Below are 26,177 nucleotides of genomic sequence, written 5' to 3' on the forward strand. Positions count from 1 at the left end.
CACGCATGCGCCCATTTGGTTACACATTAGCTTTAATCATTACGCAAGAGTCATATTTGTACCACATAAGTCATAACTGTTATGCATTCGTTGTATATGTAAGTTTTTGTCATGCATTTGAAAATATTTTAAGTTTTTCTGGATCCAACATCTGATATTTTGATCATTTTCTCGTTGCAGGAGAACATTGGAGTGTTATATCGTCGACAGAGCAGACCTAGTGGACTTGATCTTCGAGATGACCTACTGGATGATGAGATTGAGCATATTCATCAGCTTGGTCTTTACCATGTATTGCATTTGCCAGAGGTTATAGTCAACAGGGCCATGATTACAACTTTGATAGAGCGGTGGCACTCAGAGATGTGTTTGTTTTATCTTCTGACTAGTGAGACATCCATTACCTTAGAGGATGTATGGCATATACTGCATATTCCCATTCATGGTGAGAGAGTTATATATGACCATGATGATGGCATTGCTGGACTATGTGCACTTTTTGAGTGTGAGATTCAGGATTTGCATATCAGTGGCCGTTATGAGATCCCTTGGGCCCGATTAGACTATGATGACCCGACCATTGTATTATGCGGTATTGTCGGTGGTTTACTGATACCTGACAGACGAGGTCATGGGTTTCCAGTTGGATGGGGTAGAGTGCTCCATGATATGATTATGCGTCATCGACTATATGCTTGGGGTCCTTGTCTTCTAGCCATGTTATACTATCAGATGCATGGTATAGTCTATCTGGGATACCGTTCTTTCAGTTGTGGTGTTACTTTGCTTCAAACATGGGCATGGGAGCACATTTCTATTTCTAGGCCTATCATTCATGTAGACTTGCAGCCTGGTGAGCCTTACGCTTTTAGGTATACAACAGGTATCAGACAAAGGGGTTCAGGGAACACCTTGTACTGGAGACATCAGTTTGACATATTGCAACATTTTATTTGGAGACCTTACTTAGATTGCCCCGGTTGGCCTAATGATGTAGTGCATTTGTCTTTCTGCCGACAACAGAGATATCTTATTGGGAGGACCTTTGAGACCTAGCGGATTATCGAGATGTATCTTCCGGGGCGGGTTCTTAGATAGTTTGGTGAGGTACAGGTGACACCCGTGGTTACTGCATATTTTGCTCGTGTATTGTGAGAGGTATCTGATTGTGGTGTGTGTATTCAGCCACATGTTGCTTTTGCTGAGTTCGATTCTCTGCAGCCATTACTCTGGGGTTGGGGTAGAGGTGGAGCGGATCCAGGAATGAAAGCGGAGTACGATGCGTGGTTTGCTAGGCACGGGCCAATGCCTTTTACTGATCCTGCTGTCCCGATTACAACACAACAGATTCGCCATCCTAGACAGTGGTTGAGGATAGACGCAGGGGAGAGAGTCAGAGGAGATGGTGGAGATGGGGGAGGAGGTGGTGGAGATGGGGGAGGAGGTGAAGGAGGAGAGGGAGATGAGGACATAGACATTGGTGGAGACACCGAGTCTATTAGTAGTGAGGATAGCGATGATTCTTTGGAGTCATCGAGCAGTGAGGGTGGGGATGATGATGATGATATGCTAGAGTTGGAGGATGTGCCTACCACAGAGGGTGGGATAGGAGAGGTTGGTGATGGGGATGAGCTGTAGACTCTTAGAGCGTGAATCCAGAGCTTGGAGGATGAGGTCGCTAGACGAGATATCGAGCGAGAGACCTACCGTGTAGATTATGGTGCCCTTGAGGCGAAGCGGGTTCATTTTTAGAGGGAGAGAGATGAGGCAGTGCGGAGATGTCAGATTACTATGGATGCCTTCAATCAGCTTTTTAGAGCAGGTATAGATGCACGCGACCAGGCAGATAGGTATTTCACTACTGCGCAGGAGTCTATTTATTATCGGCAAGCATATGAGAGAGCCATCCCTGAGGGTCAGAGAGAGCCTAGCTTTAGTGCATACATGGGGAGGAGATCAAGTAGATCTACTTCACGATGGACTATCAGTGGTGCTGTTATGAGACCACCTTGACATCCTGGGGTAGGATCTAGTGGACAAGATCCACCTGCTGACAGAGGTAGTGTTGGTTGATCATGTTATCTGAGCCCTCGGGCTTATTTATTGTATTCACACATATTAACATTTTTGAGTTATATATATAGCATGTAGGTTTTGGTAATGATCTATGTATTTTTGTTTTTGCTTTCCATGTATGCTTTATATGATGTTATGAGTTTTAAGATGCATATATACTTGAATTCTATATGATTCTAAATGCAATAATGAATGCAGATGAATCTATAATGAAATGCAAATGAACTCTATAATGAATGTATTTTTGTATGATAATAGTTGAACCAATTTTAACTCAGATACACCTTGAAGAAATGTTAGTTAGATGGTAGAGAGAAAAATTGATCATATAAAGAATGTTAGAAATAATGTGATTTAGACAGAAGATGAGAAACCAACAAACTATCAATAAGCAAATGAGATGAAAATAAGAATGAAATTGAATGAATCACGAACTTGTGTCACATATTTTATTGCATCAATATATATTCATCACTGAGCCTTATTATTGAGCAATGAAGCTTTAGCACATCAAGGTATAAGGAACCAAGATGCAAAGATATCTCATTGTAGAAACAAACATGTAGCAGACAAGGAGTGAACCCTCCATTCTAGGAATTGCGTTAGGGGTCGAGGTATGTGTGGCGATTTCACCTTGATGTGAAGGCTCTTATCACAGACACCCACTAGAGCAATTTCCCTAGAATTTCATCGGTTCACACCACAAACAACAAACAAAGAAAAAGATAATGCCCATCATAGCTCCTCTAGTCACTTGTGGACATCCTTGAGTAGCATAGAGACAATATCTGTCGCCAAATGATAAAAAGATAAAGACTGACACGGACAAAATTCAGCAGCTATACTGACCTTGTGCCTTCGTTCTCAGTTTGTTTGATGTGATGGTTGATAATGTCTGATCTCAGAAAGTTGTGGACCCCATTTAAGACTGACCTGTTTGATTTCGAGTGTATCCTCTTTTGTTTAAGACAAGATAATGATCACGTTGATATGGATATGATACGATTGATAAGACAGTTTGATCAGTTGATTGTAGATGTTTGATTGGATAGTCGTATCCTTTGTTAACTTCGTGCGAAGTGTTTGCTGGATATCTGCTAGGGTATTTGTTTCTCACAAGACATTTTATTGCAAGTTTTTCTGATTGATTGATTTTTGATTTTAGTTCTTTTCCAAGAGCTTTTTCAATGTTTTTGGATTATGAAGGTAGATTTTTTTGAATGTTTTTGATTGGATTTTTTTTTCAGGATTGTATTTGAATGCTTTTGGTTGATTTTTTTCAGAATCATATTTGAATGTTTTTGGTTGATTTTTTCAAAACATTATATGGATGTTTTTGGTATTTTTAGTTTTTCAATTGTTTTTGAATTTTGAGTTTTTCAATGTTTTTGAATTTTGAGTTTTTCAATGTTTTTGGATATTTTTTAAGGACTTTATATGATTTTTTGGATTTTTTCAAGACTTTATACGGTTTTTTGGATTTTTTCAAGACTTTATCTGATTTTTAGGATTTTTTCAGTTATGCCCCCAGTGTGCAGACCTATATGACATGATGATCAGTAAAATGTATGTGGAGACAAATGAATTTTTGACATGACCTATGTGAATGCAATGTGCAGGATGAAGATGCATTTCCTATTCGAACAAGGTTAACTGTGTTTGCTTTAGCATTTGTAATACACCAATTAAAACTGGAGGTGCAAAACATTTCATAGATAAGTGGTCAATCGATCTCTAAGGCCCTTCGGAACATTCATCTCAACACACTTAGTGACTAGGATTTACAAATGGAGATGCGGAAAACTTCCCCATTGGTTCTTGAAACTTTGATCTTCTTTTGCCCATTGTGTGCAAATGCGTTAATTCTTGCTCTTATGTTCACTAAAGATCCTTAGCATCCTATATGACTAGCTACATGATTTTTCTAACTTCAAAAGCATCCCGAATAGAGCCTCGCTACCAGCAAGCCTTGAGAGCTCTGACGAGGTTATAGACTGTAATTTCTCAAATATTGCTCCATTGCCAGTAGGTGTTCATAGCCCTGATGGAGTTACTTGCATGTTCCCATAGTCAAGCTTTTTTATCGCATTTTGTATACATGATATTTCAGTTATATATCTTTATTTCTTTTTGCCTTTAGATGGATATTTGGCATAGCTATTTTTTTTTTTCTTGACTTGTAAGTAATGAAACCTACTTGGGTGTGACAATTACAATGGCGCTGAAGTAGAATTTTAGATTTTTCACTAGTCATATGATCAACTAGGTGTCTAGAATGAATTAGAGATCTTCTTAATTTGTGAGATATAGCCATTGATAGACTTTAGGTTAACAAGTCTCAAATAGTGAAATCACTACCCAACCATAAGTAAAGCGTCGTCACAGGGTAATGTTGAGAATGAATGACCTTAGAACCTTAAAGACTTCCTTTCCGAATATCTAAGAAAGGAAATGACCCTTGTTTTCCTTAGATGCAAACAAATGATAAACTTGAACAGTTGCCTTGTTTTATTGATGCTTCTATATGAGAATGCAAAACTTTAAGAATGCGATGCGTCTAAAAATGAAACTGCATGTAATGCAGTGTTTTAAATGATATGATATGCAATGCGGAAAGTAAAACCTAAACTACACAACCCTTAGGTATAATATCACTTAAGATGCATGCTGTTCATAGGGTCAGACATTGGATCTCCCTCCATGGTAGCCAAATTATAGGCTCCATTGCCTATGACCCTTGTTATAATGAAAAGACCTAGCCGATTAGGTTCGAGTTTCCCTGGCCTTTCTCATTTTGCTAAGTTCCTTTGATTCTCTTTAAGTACTAGATCTCCCACTTGAAAAGTTCATGGGCGGACCCTTTTATTATAACTTCCTCTCAGTCTGTTTTGATATCCTTGTAAATGATTGAATGTTGTTTGTCATTTTTCATCAAGGGTCTCTAGTTCTTGCAACCTTGCTACCCTGTAGCCCTCTTTTGATATAATGTTCTGTAAGGATACTCTTAGAGATGTTATTTCTATTTAAATGGGGAGTATCACTTCTATACCAATGACCAAGGAATATGGTGTTGCTCCTGTAGGTGTGCGTACTCCTGTTCTGTAAGCCTAGAGAGCGGGATTTAACTGGAGACGCTAGTCCCGTCCTGTGTCAGTGACTACTTTCTTAAGAATTTTCAATATTGTTTTATTTGTAGCCTTTGCTTGTCCATTACTTTGTGGATAATATGGTGTGGCAAATCTCTGTTGTATGTGGAATTTGTCACACAACTCTTTCACTTCTTGGTTTTAAATGGACGCCTGTTATCTGTAACAAAGCACATTGGAATTCCGTATCTACATATAATGTAGTTGAGCATGAATTTTGCTATCTGCTTTCCAGTGGTGTATGTTAAAGGAATCACCTCAACCCATTTGGTAAAGTATTCAGTGGCTGTCAAGATAAACTTGTGCCCGTTGGAAGAAGTAGGGTTGATTTTACCTACTAGATCTAATCCCCATTGTGAAAATGGCCACGGTGATGTGATGGGTTGAAGATCTTGTGCTGGTGCATGAATAAGGTCTCCATGCATTTGGCATTGTTTACACTTCTGTACATACTTGTAAGCATCTTTTTCCATGGTTGGCCAGTAATATCCTATTCTCAGCAGTTTCTTTGACAATGGCGGACTGCTTTGGTGAGCCCCACAGATTCCATCATGGACTTCTTTTAAAGCAAGGTGTGCTTCATTCTCATCCAGACATCGGAGAAGAGTTCCATCGAAACCCTTTCTATACAAAGTATCAGCTATAATGGTGTATCTAGATGCCTGACGAATAAAGGTCTTCTTTTGATTTCTGGACAGATCTGGTGACATGTATTGGGTATGCAAATATGTATATATTTCATTGTACCAAGGTTATTCTAGACCCACAATTGCACATAAATAGTCTGATATGGGGGTCTCATATGCAGGTAGCATTAACTGTTCTATGATAAACTCAAACTGAGTTTCGTTAGTAGGCATATTCAGAAGAGATCCTATGGTTGCCATTGCATCTGCTGCCTTATTTTGTATTCTGGGGATTTGTTCGAAGGTAATTTTGCTAAAGTGCTCCTTGTAATCTTTGACCAACTTCTTATAAGGCATGAGTTTGTCATCCTTCGTGTTGTAATCATCATTGACCTGGTTTACAATCAATTGCAAATCACCATAGACTTGTAACTCTTGTATTTTCCATTGCACAGCTGTACGAAGCCTATGAGGAGAGCTTCATATTTAGCCATATTGTTGGTGCATGGGAAATTGATCCTAAATGACTTAGGTATAACATCCCCTTGAGGAGTAATGAAGAGAATACCTGCTCCAGATCCATGACTTGTATATGCCCCATCAAAGTATAACTTCCACATTACTGAGGCAGTTAGTGTAAACATGGATTCGTATGGAAAGTCTATCAGTAATGGGTGACTGTCTTGTATAGGAGCCTCTACTAATTGATCTGCTATGATTTGTCCTTTGATGGCTTTTCTGTCTATGTATTCTATATGAGGTAAGTTGACCTTGACTCAAGAAGACCAAATGAAACCCTAAGATGATAGATCTTGATGTGAGAATCACCTAGTGCTGTGTTGTAGTATGTTTGCAAAGTTTGATGAGGATAAGCAAAGTAACCTTTTGACTCAAATTTGGAAAATATGTATGAAGGCAATGGAAATGAAGGAAAATGATTGACTATGTGTGATCAAGATAGGTTGACTAAAGAATGAAGCCCTATAGGAAACAACCTTAGAAGCTCTTTGAATCTTAAAACTTAAGTCCTTTTTCTCTTGATAAATCTTTTGCTATTTCTTAATTCTGAACACATACGCAGTTTAAGTAAACCTAGACGCGATTTTTTAGCAAGAATGTTGTTTTAGTAGACACAGACGTGTTTTCTGGAAATTCTGACAGTGACAAATTTTGTGAAACACAGAAATGATGTTGCCCAACACAAACGTGTTTTCCAACCAAAAACGTGATTAGATCTGATATAGATGCAATTTTTTGAAAATGTGCCAATTTCTTGTTGATATTCTGTTGTAAGACACAATAACAATGAAGACTCAATGTTTGAAAGTGTTTTGTCCAAAGGATCAAAAATGTTTCCAAATGTGAAATATTTTTTGCATACACTTACACAGTAGACACAATGTTTCTTTGTTTTGTTTGAAAATGTTTGAGTGTTTTTTTATCATGCAAGCACAAATCCTAGGGCTAGCCTGGACAATAGTTGTTGAATCTCACTTGGGGGGTTACCCCGAGCTATGCAATTCAGAGTGGATACTTAGATGCTTGACCCCACTAGCTCCACCCTCGACACTCACTTCTTTGGGAAGCTAAGTACCAGTCCCCATGAAAGCTCCCCATGGAAAACTTTGTATCTCTACTAAGAACCATAAGAATGTGAGCCACTTTAGAGTTCCGACCTCTTGCGCCAACAACTAGAAGGTTTTTGGTTTCTAACACAAAAGGTGTCTAGTAAGGGCATTCATTTGGGTGGCTATAATCAACAATGTGTTACACTCTGTTAAATGGAAGGCCTCCCAGCCTATAGAGGTTATGCTCTATAGGGTTTATGGGGAGTCATAATGTCATTATAGCAACATGTAACACTCGTTGCTTGCAAGTTTCCTCACAAACACTTTTATTTATAGTGAATTGGAAGAGCTTGGCTTTAGCCTGTTACCACTTGGGTCATTCCCTCTCACTTGGCCTTATGGGCTACTCGGGAGGCAGGCCCTCTAAAAGGTAAAACAAAAAGAGCCTATTGCTTAAGACATAAAAGACACTTGTTAATTTTAAGACCCAAAATGAAATGTTTGCTAAAGTAAAGAAGACAAAGCAAGCAATCTTAAAATCAAAATATTTGCCCAAGGTCCTGCACCAAACTTGTTAGTAGTTTTTGAAGTGATACCCCTCCTGCAAGCACACAAGTTAGGTAAATTTTTAGATCCAAAAGACTTTGTGAAATAGGGGCCTTAGACAAGACGTTTTTCTCCTTTTTAAAAAGCTGCACCACTTCGTTAGTTGGATAAAAAGAAGTTAGCCCCAAAACCCAAATTTGAAAACCTTAAATGAAAGTGAAAATGCAAAATTGAAAACACAGACGCAGCTATACCAGACGCAAACACAGAAACATGTCACAGATGCAAAAAGATGAAATAGAGACGCGATTTCCAGATCTGAGACCTGCAAAAAAGATAGTTGAACGCAGATGCGACAAAAACCTGCACAGATGCGAGATCTGGACATAGACGCAACAATACAACTCACAAATGCAATTCTAGAAACCTGTAACTATAAAATTAAGCAAAAAAAATCCTACAAAACAAAAACACAACAAAAGGCAATGCAGACGTGAAAATAAACAAAACGTGATTAGATTCTTCACAGATGCAAATTTAGGATGACAGATCTACAAAAACAACAGAAAATAAAAAATGTAGAAAGAGCAGTCGCAGACATGAAAAGAAAACATAGATGCGGTTAGATCCGTCGCAGACGTAGAAAAACCCAGAATCATCGCAATGTCAAACTTGAAGCTTTTAAAAACACAAAATCTGCAAACAAGATGTCAAAATAAAAAGGGACAAGAGTCCCACCGGGCATGCCAAAATTTATACGATGAAAATGGATAGTGAAAACAACAATATTGAAAGACTAAAAAAGATCCAACCACAAAACCCTAGCCTAACAATGAAAATGATCCATCATACACAAATGAATATACCCAAGACCATGCAAACAAACAAAATAAACCAAGATATACCATTCACATGTAAAGTAGGGTTTCAATCTCCATTGATCTTGTTTGATATATTTACTCAGATTTTATGTGTGCACAAGAGCTCAACAAAGAATGGATTGTGGTTGATAGCTTGATCGCAAAAAGACTTGGTTGCATAAGATTGATTTGATGATTAGGCAATTAGGGTTGAAAAGGAAGAGGGCATCCTCTTATATAGAGAACACTATAGGAAATAAAATGATAAGATTAAGAGGTGTAAAGATAAATGGTCGGCTAGGATTAAACGGTAGGTAGAAGAAATAATTAAATGATAAAGGGGGTAGGTAAGAGAAGAATTAAGAGATAAATGACATGTGTCATGGGTAGAAAAGGCTAATGAATTAATTAAATAAATAAAGATTTATTTAATTAATAGAAGAAATTGAATCAATCAAATAAATAAAATATTTATTTAATTTAGGAAAAGGATAATTTAAATAAATAAAAATATTTATTTAAATGAAGAAATACTTAGAATATGATTAATGAATTAATTAAATAAATAAGAATTTATTTAATTAATAGAAGACTTAGGATAAAATAATTAATTAAATAAAAATATTTATTTAATTAGACATGACAATTTTAGGTGTCTACAATTGGTAAATAAAATGAAAGTAATGATTCATTACTTACATACAAAAAATAATTTTCAATTGAGCCTTCATATTATAATAAATAAACACAAACCTACTTTTTACTTTGATTATGAGGATTCATATAAATGAACATGCTTGTGGTGGTATGCGGATGATGAGCTTCATAAAGTTATACTTTTCTAAAAATCTTCTAGAATATAAAACTAGAAGGTTCGATTATTTATTTATTTTGAGTACAAAGATAAATTTATAGTGCTAGATTGCAATAATAATGGATATAATGTAAAATGATGTACATTGCAAAAGTGGAGGTTTTCCTATTTGTACCCTAAGCCTTCAAGTGCATATTCTTTAGATAAAGTTTTAGTTTTAGCTTATTTTGATTTTGTTTTACTATTGTTTTATTTTGTTTCTAATCCAAAGGGTATGCAAACCCTCATTCACAAACTCATAACATCATACAATGCAACAAATAATTTTTTTGAAATACCACAAAAATATGCAAGAAATTTCTCTAGTTTCTCACTCAAAACCTCCTAAAATTACATAATAACAAAGCATATCTAAGATTACATTGTTTTACAACCATATGGGCCAATGAAAACCATTTTAAAACTAATATAAATTTGATCTAAAAGAACAAACAATGCAAATACTTCTTGATTGAAAATAAATTATCTAGATTGATTACAAATTTAAGCCTATTAGCTTCACATTCAACATATGCAAATCTGATTACAACGTCTTCGCAATCTGCAAGAAGAAATTGCAATAGAAAATACCCTTCAAAATATGATTTCTCATTCCTTCCTTGCCTCTCAAATTTTTAACTCTCAAAATCCATGAATGTGGAATGTGGAATGAAAGAGTGGGAATACAAGTTGCTAAACTCCACATGAATTAGCTCAAACAGTAGTTTGGTAACTCCAAGCTAAATATCATGCCAAAAGAAAGAGGGAAGCCTCTTTTACAATTAGAAATTGCATTAAATGTCAATAGATTCTTTTCCTACTCCACCTCTAAACTTACCAATAATTTTAGTAAACTAGGCCATCCACTCAACAGGGGTCCCAAAACTCATTCTTGCATCCATTTTGAATTGCTTGCATTAGGAGGCAAATTATGAGTGGTCAAGATGGTAACTCCCAAAAGATCACACCCAAAAAAGAATATTCTAAGTTTGAAGAAGAATATGCCACATTTTAATTTGAATCTCCTATCAAACTTGTCTCCTAAACTATGGCTACAAATATCTAATAAAATATTGACCTTTTATTACAATTTATTCATCCTACAACATTATTCAACAAAAAATAGAGAAAAATTAAATGCAACATATTTTTGGTTGATGGATAGCCCTTTGACCATGGATGCTCTTGCATCAATTTCACTTTTATTTTAGTTTTGATTTGTTGTTAGTTGCTGAATTTTTTAGCATTAGTATTGTCTTGATAATCAATTTCCAATCCTCTCTAGTTTTCGATTTGCTTTCAAAGTATTATCCATCATTAATTGACATAATCACAATATGAACTACAACTTTTGATTTGAAGTGCACTCTGAGTATTATTGTTAACAATATTTTTTTGTGGTCTCATGATGAAACAATAGTCACGGTGTAATTTTAATTGGTCTTTGATTTTGGATGTGTAGATTCATTTTCATACTCAAGAAAGTGTACAGAATGTAAAGATGCACTTTATATATATATTTTCATCTTTTACTTTTTACATTTAATATTTCTTAAACCTATTTGACAAAGTAAACATAGTTAGGGTATCAAGTATGAAACTAAAATGAATTATTAAAATTAAAAAATGACTTGAATTATTAAAATTAAAAAATGACTTCCACTGTGGATTTGAATTCAATAGTGGATTTCTGTGTCTATGGGATGAAGGTTAAAATATTTAAAACTAAGAACCTCATCCTTTCTAGGTAACTTAGGTATCTTTTTTGAGGCTATAGACATGCACCTAGTAGTAGAGGTATGCTTGAATGTAACTGAAGGTATCTCTATTGTTGTTATAGATGCCCAACTAGTAGTGGATCTATGCTTAAAGGTAGTCAAATAAGGACATATTTTATGAAACACTTTCATATACAATGACAACCTTTACTTGAATTAAAGATGAAATATAAAAAACTTGATATCCAAGTCTATCATAAATGATTCTATAGGTAAGAGAGGGAAATGGACTATCCACAAAACTAGATGAAAGTATGCAGGTATCACTATAGAGTTTCTCACTCTGACTTTCTTATAAACAACTTTCTATATGCTTAGGTTTATCAATTGCTTGAATTTATATCAATTAATGTTTCTATTCTAAATCCACATGAGTTTGATTTGTTTCAATGATTTTTTTTAAAGCAATCTTATAATCAATTTTATAGCTCAACTTGACTATGGTGATTTTACAATTTTGGAGTATTTTCCTTTTTGTGTTAGGTGGGGTGGGTATGTGTTATTCAATTTTACAACATGCTCCTATTTTTATAAATTAGGAACCCTTTTTTTTCTTGTAGAGTTACTATTAGCTTTTGAATGTTCGTTTTTCTTTTTGTTGCATACTTTGTCACAAAGTTGTATTTTTTTTCATTCTCTTATCATATTTGGTTACTTGAATCTTGTATATTAGCACTTGGTTGTATTTGTTATAACAATTTTTATACCTTGTTGCTGTTGGCAATTGACACTCATCTAAGTTATAGGTGTTGTCATTGTTGGCAACACACTTCATGGGAGATTCGACAATCAAGGTAATCGACATTCACTTCACCAGCATTCAGGGAACCGATAGGCATGTAACTAGCAAACTTGGAACCGGTATTCTAAGGCCGACATAGGAGATTGATCTGGCAAGCGTGGAAGCAGCAACAATCATATCGTTTCATGTTTATATTTTTTTTGGGTCGACATGTGTCTTATCATTTGTAATATGGTTGTAAGCCAACATAAGGTATTTGTGTTTATTCATGTAATTGGGTATATAAGTCAGTCCGGATTAGGTCATTTTGAGGATATGATAGATAAGAGATGCGATAGGTTATGTGATGGTATATGAGAGAGAACTTGATCGATATAATGTGAATGTAATGATCTGCAATCGGTCTTCATTATTTGTCTAGAGGTTTAGGAAGCAATCTAAGCTACTGGTAAGGAAGGTTACAATATAAACTGGTATAGACAATGCTTTAACCGGAACTCATCCAACATAGTAGATGCTCATTCTGAGTTCAGTTTTTGTTTGTAATCCAGTACTTTGGATCTGTAGTCAGGGAGGCTCCTTTTGTGATGAGTAGTGTGCTCCAGGCAATGTGCAAGCCCCTCTTGTAATATTTATTCATTTGGCCAATGGATAGATATTGTGGGTCTCCAATCCCACTGTGGTTTTTCCTCTTTGAGGTTTTCCACGTATAAATCTCTATGTTATGGTGTTGATTCATGTGGTTGCATTAATATTACTTGTTGTTACTTTATTTTATGCATACCAATTATTAAGTGGATTTGTTAATAAGGTTAAAAATATTATATCCAACAAAACACTTATTCATCCCCCCCTCTCAGTGTTCTTGGATTCCAATAGTTGCACACTTTTTACATCAATATGCTCACATTTATATTTACGAATCACTTGAAATCAAGGCTATGCAGTCATGTTTAGTTTTTTAATGGGGTTGTTCACATGTCCCATACATTGTTGCAACCATATTTTGTCACATGTCGCCTATGCAGGCATATGCAACTCAATTTAATTTTTTACATCACAAAATTATAATTTTTTTTAAAGAATAAAATTAATCATTTTGGATTCAAATTTAGAGCCATCTAGATAAAACTTGAAAGTTTAATTTCCAAAATATTTAAAAATTGAATTTGATTTTTGCTATTTATTATTAAATATTAAAAGTGAATATATTGTCAAACTAACTTCAAAATTTTAATTTTAATTGCTTTCATTATTTTTTTTGGAAAAATTAACATAGGCAATTCTAATGCAATTGATCAAGTATGTTAGAACCTAAAATGGCTCATTTCATCTAGTGCCTTTTATACCAAGACCTTGTGATGGGGGCACATGTCAATCATATGGGAATTCCTAACCCTCATTTTCCATTGTATGGATAAATTGAGATGATTAGGTATTGCAGCATCATAAATTATATGCAATTTCATCCTCGCTTAGACCTCACCTTGGTGTTTCGACTTTCAATGCCTGATGTCTATTCTGATTCCTACTCACACCATCCATAGACCTATATTATCATCTCCTGCTTTTCCTTCCCTCCAAGATTGAGTCTTGATTATCAGGACCAAGGCGTCCTGGAGCCCTGGTCCTCTCAATTAGGGCCCATTTTTAGTCCCCATAATGGTGATCTCAGATGAGCGAGAAATTGGATCTCATGTCAGCCTTCTCCAAAAATTCAACTAGTTTTCAGGCAGTCAAGTATAAAAGGAGGTTCTACACCTCTCATTTGAAAATATAATCTCTTAATGACCTCTATGATCTCAATTACACTCTATCAAATTCAAGTGAGAAAGCAATCAGTCATTCATCAAGCATTGGAGGAGAAATGAAGTCAAGTTTATGCATTCAAGATGGCATCCACGATCAATCTTCTTTGAAGAAATTCTACAAGACATCATAAAACCCTTGCATGAGAATTAAACAAAACTTCATCAAGGTATGTATTTCAATTACAAGCATTTTAATTTAGATCTAGCCTTTCTCTCAAAAGGAAAGCATTTTGTACTAATTTCCATTTCAATTTCAAGGTTAATTCCTAAATCAGGGTTTGACCTAAGGTAAACCCCTATCCACAACATCTTTTTGTCTCTTTCTATTTGCAGGAAATAGGTTCAGGAGCTATACTCGGGGATTTCGACAGAGTCGACATCGACAAACAGGTTCAACTTTGGACAGAGTGAAAATTAGAGGACCAAGGTGAATCTATACAACTTGGTCCTGAAAAATCAAGCCAAACTTTTGGGAACAGGTTCTAAACATCTTTTTTTTCCCATATTTCAGTTTGTGGCTCTGTGGGATATTTCTAGCAGTCCATTTTTGACAATTTACTTCAATTATTCATTGTTTTACCCTAATTTCACAATTACCTTCCAATTTCAACTAAGAAAGAGGGTGGCAAACAAATAAGTAGTGAATCTAATCAAAGTTTCAACCCTTTCCATATTTGGATTGTGGCTAAATCTATTAGGTTCACCCCTCTTTGAATGTGTTGGCTAATTTGGCTTATAAGTGGCTTTATTATCCTAATTGAAACACTAATTCCAAATTTTCCCCAATGTAGGTATCTCTTTTGTTTTTACCACTATTCTCAAGAAGCTTGAATTTGGATTCATTTCTTTAAGACATATTTTTATATATTCCTTTTTCTTTGCATGTGGTTTTATCGAAAGATTAGCCTTGTTTACCAACCAAATATACTTGGATTTGACATGCTTTTAGGGTGAAAATTATTTTCAACGTATAGAAGGATAATAACTTTGTTTAGGAGTTGGTCCTATTAGACTTTATAGGTGTGCCTTTGTACCACCCTAATCTTTTTTTTATGAACATTCTACCATTTTAAAGCTATTAGTATGATGTTTAATAAAACACAACATTATTTTGGGTATGATGGACTGCTTCACTTCTACCTTATGTTTTTCCTTTGTTGACATTTGCAACGATGGATAGTACATGTGTGAAATTTGTGGCTTTCAAGCACTCGATTGATCAGGGGGAAGACATCTTTGAGGGGGCACTATGGACTAGTGTCTATTGCACTCTTAGGAAAGGGCAAAATGTTGACATCATAGGGAAATTTCTAACGCCCCAATCCTTGGGTTGTGTTGAACCCTAGCTAGCCCCCATAAAATAATTTCAAGGAGGCTTGAGCTCAACAAGTAAACCAATAGAGGAAGGTTTTTGGGGGATTTTCAAATGTGAGCCCTAATAGTGATGCTGCCATCAAGTAGAGATCATATTTTCCTATTCACCCTTCCTCTACTACTCTTGAAATTTGTTTAGATGGTTTGGCCATGGATCGAGAGGAGTTTCTAGAGAATCATGCCTTAATATGTTAATTTACAAAGACACGACCGAAGTTATGCAACCAAAATACATGGGTCATGGAGAAATGAAAAGAATATATAGAAGGGAAAATAAGTATTTACCCCTGTGATAAGGGGTTTTTCATTCTAGAGTTTTATTCTCAAGAAGATAATGAGTTGGCATTAGAAAATGGTCCAGTCTTCCAAGGATATTTTTTGTGTACGAAACCGTTATTCCCTAATTTTGACTTGCATACATAAATTTTCACCACTACATTTTTGTGGGTGAGGTTTCCATATCTTTCCATTTAGTTTTGGGATCTTGGTTGCTTACAGGCCATGGAGAATGGTATTGGAGGATACCCTTGTTCCTCCAAGGAAATGATCAATTATCAAAATTCTACATGTGCTTAAATTTGTGTCGAGATGGATTTAGCCAATGGAATTACCATCAAGATTTTGTTGAAGGTGGGAAATAGGTGTAGGTGGCAACTATTGACTTTGAAAAAAATACTTTCAGTTGCAGGAAATATTTCTCATTGGAACATTTCTCTTCTCAATGTCATAAGAAATGAGATTTGGGGAATTAGACCACAGGAAAAGAAACATGGTGGATTGGGGTTGAATCCCAGATATATATTCCACTTAATATCCTCAAGGATTCTAAGCACCTTCATCCTTCTTTGAAGGACAACAAGATTCCCTCCCCGCCTTCTCCTAGCACATGTCTTTTGGACTACCCTAGTATTTGTTTAGAGAAGATTACTATGTTGGAGTTTTGAGCTTTGCACAAGGCTTCAACATTGAAAAATATAGATCTAGGGAATACTCTTGTGATGTAGAAGGCATCGGTGGTGATAGAAAGAGAAGGAAGTGAAGAAGGAGAGAACAACCATATAGAAAAACAAGGTTAACACCCAAACAAGATATACATAGGCAACAACCACATAAATATCATCGGTAAAAGCTCAAGGTATGATAAGCGCAAGGTGGGCGGAAAATAAAGGTGAGTACTGAAAGATATCACACTAGGAAGAGCAACATAAGGATTCAACAGATAATGGATCTACCCTTTACATGTGGCACCTATTTCTAGGTTTTTAGAATCGTTAATTTTCCATGAAACCACATGAAGTGGTTTTCACCAAGGGACGAAATTGTTTCTCTTTACTATTTTGAATTTTTTTTCATTTATTGTATTTTTTGCTTTTTTTTTTTTTTGCATTTTTATTTATATTTTGAAAAGTAGGGAATCCCACCATAGATTATGCATAGAATCTTTTCAGGTGCATGATATTAAGGGGATCATGGAGAGGTTCCCCTTCTGGAGTGGATAGTTGGTAGGCCCTCTAGCCATACTTAGCATAACTACATAAGGACCAATCCAATTTGGCTCAAACTTTCCTTTTGTTTCTTTGTCTTGTTGATTTCTAGGATTTTCCCGTAGGGAAAGGTCACCAACCTCAAACTCACGAGGGTGAACTTTATTCTGATACTTGATGAATAATGATGAACAACAGATACCCTAAGTGGTACTGAGAGGGGGCAAGGGGGTGAATCAGTACATACAAAAACTTCTCCAAAACTTATCAAGTTAAAACAATGCTAACCAGTTGTGTTCATTACTGAACGTAACCATGGAAATACCAGTTAAACACAGTAAGACTTCAGACAACATAAACTGGTAAAACTGAACCCTTCAAACACATTCAATATTTGATAACTACTTCACCCATAAACATATGCATGTGGTGTATCAACAATACCATAACCATTAGCTCCACATGCATAATCACTTAAATAAAGAATACTTAATCATCACATGAAAAATGCACAACTCATGACACACAAATTTTTCATGTGGAAACCCAAATGGGAAAAGCCATGGTGGGGATGAATACCCACAAGCTTGTTTTGAACTCTTTTGAAGCTTGCTCTGTTAGGAGCCTAGTTCGGTTAAAGACTTTACATTAAGGTTATTCTAGGAACTGATCATGTTAAAGATCACTCAGTTAAGGGATGGCTATATACCCTGTTAAAGGTTGAAACCTTGTTAAAGGTTATCTTGCTGGAGGATTTAAAGAACTCAATGAACTTGAGTCACCTGGTTAGAGGATTTATAGTAAGCCTGTTAAAGCTACCTAGCAAAGGTGTTTTCCTTCTGTTGAAATGGTTAGAAGACAACAGGTAAAACTTTGATATGATAACAACACTATATGCTAAGGCAGATCCTTTTTAGTTCCTCTACTCTGCAATCACACTCTGCAGTTTTCTCTCACTAGTCTGGAAAGTATCTCATTACTCGTATACAAACACAACTTTTGCCAACAACTTACAATAACAAACATCATCGACCTTATAGACAACAATTAGGTCAGTAGCATAAACCCTAAACCCTAAGCTTTTAGGTTTACTATTACAGTCGGTCAAATCCTGACCGTCCAAATACTTTCCATAGAGTGAAGCAATCTCAAACAGATCACAAGTCATTCAACATCGTTCATTCTTCACCACACATAGAAATTAGTAACTCATCACGATTTCTTCTCATACCGCTAGGAAGAATGTTCATTCTCAAGGTAGACATTTAATGCAGTCGATCTTCACATGCAAGATCCTCAAGGAAATCCTTCACGTGCACAAAAATGACGTGGCATCTTGATCTAATCTTCATCTCTTAGCTAACTCATCACAAAATGTCACCAGTTGCATCGCACAAGATGGATTGCCAAACCAGAAACCCTAGAGCTGAAACTACCAACCGGTAGTCACACTTAGTGAAACCCAAACACCGGTTTACTACAACTCTTCATACCGATTCACTTGCATTTATTGACATCAATGACAACATACATTATCATCATATCATCATACTGGTTCATCAAATGCCAACAATACTACTTCTTGAGTCGAGTCTGATAAATATAAAGTTGATCATAGGCTCGTTGACGTCTTTCATCAAGGAGGTCTAATTGAGCGAGCCTTGCCACTTGATATTATTTATTAGAAACAAAATCTTTCAGTGATATGCATAGAGATGATAGCTCGACTTTGATTGGTAAGACAACTTATACATCATAGACAAGGGAATATGGGATGGCTTCAATTGGGGTTCAAATGATGGTGTGATAGGCTCAAAGATTAGGGTTGAGGTGGAGATGCCAATCACGACCAATTTCATTGACAACCTTTTTGAGGATACACAACAAAGTATTATTGGTTGCCTTAGCTTGGAAATTTCCTTGGAGATAATAAGGGGTAGACTAGTGGTGCTAGATATGGAAAGTGGAACAAAGATCACACATGTACTGGTTTTTAAAAAGGGTTCCATTGTTAGTGATAATAGTAGAGAGAACACCGTAGCGACGGATAATGTCATAAAGGATGAAACTTGATATTTGTACCCCAATGGTGAAAGTGAGAGGGATGGCTTCAACCCACTTGGTGAAGTATTTAGTAACTACAATGATAAACTTATGTCCATCAGATGAAGGGGGATGAATCTTAAAAATGAGGTTGAGACCCCACGTAGAAAAAGGTCATGGTGTTGCAATTGGCTACAAATATTGTGCTAAGGTGCGAATCAAATCTCTATGTTGTTGATATGGCCCACACCTTTTGACGAACTCACAACAATCATGTTCTATAGTGGGCCAAATGTATCCCTCTCAGCAATTGTTTGGCCAGGACATATCCACCCATATGAGTTCCATAAGGTTCGACATGGACTTCCTTCATCACGAGATTAGCTATATAAAATTGGTTGATTAGCCACCCCATATGACCCCCTTGCTAGTCGCATAAATAGTATGTGTGTCATGAAACAATGTTTATCTATAATTACTTATTTTGAAAATGATGCTTATTTTATTTATTTATGAAATAGAAATGGATTTTTTAGTGAAATAGATGATAATGAAATAGGAATTCAAATGCAATGAAAAGATTTACATTACATTATTTATGTAAATGCAATTGAATGATCAGTATTAATTTTGTGAAACTAGGGATCGTCATTGCTAATGAGTAATTGAGTGCAAGTGAATGCAGGAATAGGTGAACACGGATGAAGGCGAGAACAAGGTTCAAGTAGAGTTGTTTTAGCTCTTGGACTTCGCTAGAATAGATGGGAATCTCACACACTGCATTAGAATTTATAATTTGCATCTCGTGAAATGGATTAAATATCGCGCTTATATTTCCACTTCTTGATTTATGATAATGATATATATATATATATATATATATATATATATATATATATATATATATATATATATATATTAAATGATGTCATGAAAAAAAGAAAAGATAATTAAATTTGAATAGATTTATTACTATAGTTATATTTATATATATAATTATACGTATTATATATATGAGTTCGAATAAAAATTTGATCATACACATTTATACATACGTACGTAATTATTATATATGTAAATATATTGTTGAAATTAAATTATTTTGTTTAATGATAAATCATTATATATATATATATATATAATTGTATGCATGAAAGTGACTTATTTGAAAGCAACCTATCTGATATGGTGGCGGGTTAACACTGCAAGTCATAGTCGACAAAGTACATTTATAAGGGGGTCGATACTAATCGACTTAGCATAACGTAGAGACTTAGAAACTATTGCAAAGTGAAATCAATATTAATTGACCATGCTGCAAATAAAACTTAGAGTTCAAGTTGAATATGGACTGATCGATGTTGCTAAAACTGTTAGAATAAGCATCGCATGGCATGCAAACTAATCCGCATACCAACAGTGGTGCATGGGAAGTTAACAAATTGCAATGATATTAGTGGGAGTCGATAGTAATATCGACTAAGCAATGGCCTAGCCCACATAATAACAACAGTAATAATGAACTTAACGGCTTGAGTGGTTTATTGTCACATAGTAGATAATGAATAACATTGCATGGATAACACATAGGTGTTCAAAACCATTTAGGATTGTGATATTGCAGTTAAACAATGTGTGGTGTCACTTAGATACCAATAAATCAGTCCACTACTATTATATGATGGCTCGAAAATAGGAATTAATATAGATTTGGTCACTATATATATAGACCGTTGGTTTTGGAGGAAAAACAAGAGGGAGAAACACGAGGGAGAAATATGCAGAAAATATAGATGAAAGAATAGAGAATAGAGATGATAGCATAAAGAATAGAGATGATAGCATAAAGAATAGAGATGATAGAACAAAGAATGGAGATGAAAAGAACACAACAAAAGGAATTGTAAAACATAGAGAAAGAAAAGCATTGGAAATCTAGAAGTGTTGCAGTCAGATTTAGAAGAAGAATTAGTGTTGAACATCACAGTTTTGGCATCGAATTTAAGAGGTAGGCTCTTAATCGAGAAATAGTTTATTATATATTTATAGAATAAGAATAGAATTATCTTAAGAATTGTTTATTTTAGATCACTAATGAAGAAAGAGTTAAACTTTGAATTAGCTTATGCATTACAAGTCATGATAATTGATTATATGAAATTTCATTTGAAGAAGCCATATAGGTATGTGCATTATGAAATGCCATCTTACTTAATACTCGTTGTAGAAAATTTACTGAATTTAGATAGTTCAATTTGTAAATCATAGAACACACATGTTAGTGTCAAATTTAATATGTTATTTGAAGGAAGAATGTGTACTCATATTCTATTTGTTTATATGTAAATATACATACATGTGTTACACCTTATTTTAATTCTTGTCTTTGATTTACTTGAAAAGATAGAAGTGAAAGATTGTTCTCTTTTCAGATATAGATTGTTCTCTTTTCGGATATATATTTGTTTGTCCATGAAAGATTGTTTTCTTGTCAAATAAAATTGGTTGTAAACAAAAAATTGTCTTCTTTAACATTGTATTTTTATCATGCGAGAAATAGGAAGCTAGAATTGAAACATGAAAGATTTCCTTCTATATATTTATTCTAGTTTCATATGAACATAGAAAAAGCTAGATAGGCTTGTGTTTGTGGGAAAGTTACCTTCCGGGACGGGTGTCGAATGTGGAATCATAGAGAGAATAGTTTTCTTTTCCAAACTATATTTTATTGCTATGGATGGCATTATACTCAGCCGAGTAACTAATTGACCATTGAAATAAATAGGTTTTTTTATGCTCTTTACCATATCCTTGATTGATCTTGCTTCTTTCTTAATGGAATTTAAAAAAAAAAAATGCATGTATCATTCTAGGCACGCACCAGATTCCATCTTGTCTATCGAATTCATTTTGCTAAGCAATTCGTGCAGGGTCGGGTATTCTTGATTGACCAAGAATTCCGGGGAAGTGCAAGCTTCAATATTGGGTGGAAAAAACACTTCAATCTTGTCCTCGTCTTCATTCTAAAGATTGCATTGAAGATAGCTTGGATTGCAGATCAAAGGGCGCATCTCATTCTTTACTTTATATGTTTCTTGTTCTTGAACTTAAGGCATTAGAAAGGCTTAAGTATTGTATGTAGATATGATTGAAGAACTACTACATTTTCTCATTAAATAAAGAATCTTTATCTTTTTATATAAATCTTATGTATATTATGATATAGATAAAAAAATGATTTAGAGATAAGAATAGATTAATGGAGGAAAATAGACTTATTAAAGGAATTATGAGTTTGTTTAAGAATAAAGAGTATTTTGTTTTATTAATGAATTTAAAATGTTTTACATCTTTACATTTTGGTGTCAGAACGCTAGGTTTGAAACACTAGGGCCTGTGACCATTACATTAAAGAAACATTTCCTTGATAAAGGAATTGTTGAATTGCAATGGGTTCTAGAACTACTAGAGTTGGATCAAGCAATGGGAATGAAAGACTTGACCAGATTCTTGATGTTTTGAATTAGTGGAATACTAGGATGGATGGAATTGAATAAGAAGTTTGAAGAGTTGGTGAGGTTCAAAATGAACAACCTTGATAGTAAGAGCAACCTATAAATGAAATTCCTAGAGTTGAGGAACAACCTGATTATCGAGCTAGGATTGAAGGGGAGTTAGCCAAAGACTTGAAAAGGATAGCCCCACTGAAGTTCGATGGTAAGACCATTGGTGATGGTGCTGAAGCTTTGGTAATTGATATGGAGTATTTTGAACTTCGTAACATGTCCAATGAAACTAAAGCAGTATGGGTTGCTTATCAGCTTACTGGAGAAGTTGCGACATGGTGGGACAATGAGAAATCAAAGAAGAAGTTACAGCCCGGTGATATTACTTGGGAACTATTTTTGCAATCATTTAGGAAGAGGTGGCGTCCTCAGTTATTCTTTGACAAGAAGATGACTGAATTCCAAAATCTGACGCAAGGTGGTTTGACAGTTACTCAATACTGGGAGAAGTTTACCAATATCCTAAAGTATGTTCCACAATACCATATGGATGAACGATTTCACATTTGGAAGTTCATCTTGGGTTTGAGGACTCACATTGGAGTAGAAGTGGATATTCATAATCCATTAACTATGGATGGTGTTTTTGAGAAAGCAACTAAACAGGAACAAAAGTTGCAGTAGTTGGCAAATTTTTGAAATAATGTGAATACCAAACCGGGTTTTGAGAATAGGAATTTTTAAAATAATGATCATCATAAGGGCAACCGACAGATAAGGAATATAAAAAGAGGACCTAATACTCAAGAGAAAGGAAGAGTGAACCAGGATGGAAACAAGAAAGTGAATAGTAACACCAACTTCACTAATCTTAGTACTAGGTAGAACTTTGATAGGAATAGATCAGGTGGACACCCAGGACCTAAAGATGGACGTTACAACTATGGGGGAAATCATTATGCTTCAAACTATCCATAGCGTACCACTGCTCTAAGAGGAGGAAATCAGCAAGGAGCTTTACAACATTAGATTCATGCAGTGGTTGACAACCGCCAGCTGATTTTCAGGCTTCACCTATCCAGATGATGTGTAAGCTTTTTGGTCAATCATTTTCTATTTTGATAGATACAGGAGCTACTTAATGCTTTATTGATCCTAAAATAGATTCTAGATGATCTATTAGACTTGGTTATATGTCAAATGCATGGATGGTTCAATATGGAAATCGAGAAGAGAAGAGGGTAGATTCATGTCTATTTTGCAGTGATTTAGAGCTTCCTAGTTTCCAAACTCGGGTTAACCTATATGACATACCACTTAGGACTGAAATATATCTTTACACAACCTAACCTTAATGCAAGACATAGAAGGTGACTTGAATTCCTAATTGAGTATGATTTTGTTATTTAATATATCAAAGGAAAGGAAAATAGGGTAGCAGATGCTCTCAGTAGAAGAAGACATCTATCTGCTATGGTTACTACAAGGTCAAACTTGAAGCAACAAGTGTTGTAGAATCTTTTTGAAGATGAGCATTACCTAAGGGTTGAGCAAGCCTTGGGAGTAGATCCTTCAGATCACCGATTTGATAGATATGAGTTGGAACCTGATGGTATTTTGAGATACCATGGAAGGATGTATATTCCTAAAGGTGGAGAATTAAGTAAATTAATATTGCATGAGGTGCACAATGCACCTTATTTAGGACATCCTGGAGTGACAAAGATGGTAGCTGAATTGAGATCTTTGTATTTTTGGCCTAAACTCAGGAAAGAGGTGATTGAGTATGAAGCACAATGTTTGGAATGTCAGCGAGTGAAAGCTGAGCATGTTCACCTGGCAGGATTTTTGTTTCAACATGTCATACCTGAGTATAAGTGACAAGTAATCAGTATGGATTTTATCCAAGGATTATCTATGAGCAGAAACAAGCATGATACCATCTTAGTAGTTGTGGATAAATTGACAAAAGTTGCACATTTCATACCTAGAAATATCATGGATGGATCATTTATTCTTGCAAAGAAATTTGTGCAAGAAATATTCTGATTGCATGTTGTACCAGAAACCATTATTTCAAATAGGGATACCAGGATGACATCTAGGTTTTGGACAACATTGAATGCAACTTTGGGAACTAGACTGAACTTTAGTTCAACATATCATCCTTAGACTCGTGGCCAAACAAAAAGGGTTAATCAGGTTGTGGAAGATCTTTTACGGATGTATTGCATGCATCAATAGTACAAGTGGGAGGAGTATTTGCCTTTGGTTGATTTTGCATATAACAACTCTTTTCATGCATCTTTAAGGATGACATCTTTTGAGGAACTCTATGGACGAAAGTGTCGCACACCCATTAGTTGGGATAGAATGGAAGATAGGATCATTATTTCTCCTGATTTGCTCAAGGAAATGGATGAGAAAATGAAGTTAATTAGGACAAGATTGAAAGAGGCAACTAATAGATAGAAAAGCTATGCTGATAGAAACAAGACTTTTAGACAGTTTGTTGTAGAGATAAAGTCTTTTTAAGGGTCAAGCCTCATAAGAGCTCTATCTCATTTGGGAAATTATCAAAGTTGGCACCAAGATATATGGGACCCTTTGATGTACTGGAAGTTATTAATCGAGTCGCTTATAGATTAGCCTTACGGCCTGCTATAGCTCAAATCCATAGTGTTTTCCATGTTTCTTTGTTGAAACATTATCATCCTAATGCATCTCATTTTCTTGATTGGCAATCTTTACAGGTACAGGATCTGGGGGTGGTGCTAGTGGAGCCCATCTGAATCCTAGATCAACGTAGTGTGAAGCTATGTAGTAGAGATTTCATTCAGTATAAGGTCCAGTGGGACCAATATTTTGAGGATATTGCTACATGGGAGGATGATGAGATGATTGATCGCTATTTTCTTCATTTGCTTTCTTAGAGTAGTATTTGCTTAGTGCATGAGATACCTTGGTACTTTGATTTGATTTACATGTTGTTAACTTGGATAGAATGAATGCTATTGTTATTGTTTATGTTTTGATTTGAGACTACAATATATGGTTAATATTCTATGATGTTGAAATACTATGTGCTTATTGATAGATAATAAGACATCGGGACGGTGCGTCTTTCAAGTGGGGAAGGATGTCACGAACCATATTTATCTGTAATTACTTATTTTGAAAATGATGCTTACTTTATTTATTTATGAAATCGAAATGAAATGGAAATGGATTTTTTAGTGAAATATATGATAATGAAATAGGAATTCAAATGCAATGAAAAGATTTACATTATGTTATTTATGTAAATGCTATTGAACGATCAGTATTATTTTTGTGAAACTGGGGATCGTTAATTGCTAATGAGCAATTGAGTGCAAGTGAATGAAGGAACAGGTGAACGCAAATGAAGGTGAGAATAGGGTTCGGGTAGAGTTGTTTTAGCTCTTGGACTTCACTATAATAGATGGGAATCTCACACACCACACACCACATTAGAATTTGTAATTTGCATCTTGTGAAATGGATTAAATATCGCTCTTATATTTCCACTTCTTGATTTATGATAATGATATATATAAACATATATATGTATATGAATTATATGATGTCTTGAAAAAAAGAAAAGATAATTAAATTTGAATTGATTTATTACTCTAGTTATATATATATATATATATATATATATATATATATATATATATATATATATATATATATATATATATATATAATTATACGTATTATATATGAGTTCGAATAAAAAT

At 35.0% G+C, this 26,177-nt stretch overlaps 1 protein-coding gene across 1 annotated transcript; it reads left to right on the top strand.

Moving 5' to 3' along the window:
- Positions 1–1,791: 1,791 nt before the first annotated feature.
- LOC131857594 (uncharacterized) lies at positions 1,792–23,097 on the top strand. Its single transcript, XM_059210280.1, has 2 exons — positions 1,792–1,850; positions 22,539–23,097. Exons 1-2 carry the CDS (start codon positions 1,792–1,794, stop codon positions 23,095–23,097), a joined length of 618 nt encoding a protein of 205 aa, XP_059066263.1.
- Positions 23,098–26,177: the final 3,080 nt, after the last annotated feature.

Source organism: Cryptomeria japonica, chromosome 8 (assembly GCF_030272615.1).
Source record: "Cryptomeria japonica chromosome 8, Sugi_1.0, whole genome shotgun sequence".
In the NCBI taxonomy this organism is placed as follows: domain Eukaryota; kingdom Viridiplantae; phylum Streptophyta; class Pinopsida; order Cupressales; family Cupressaceae; genus Cryptomeria; species Cryptomeria japonica.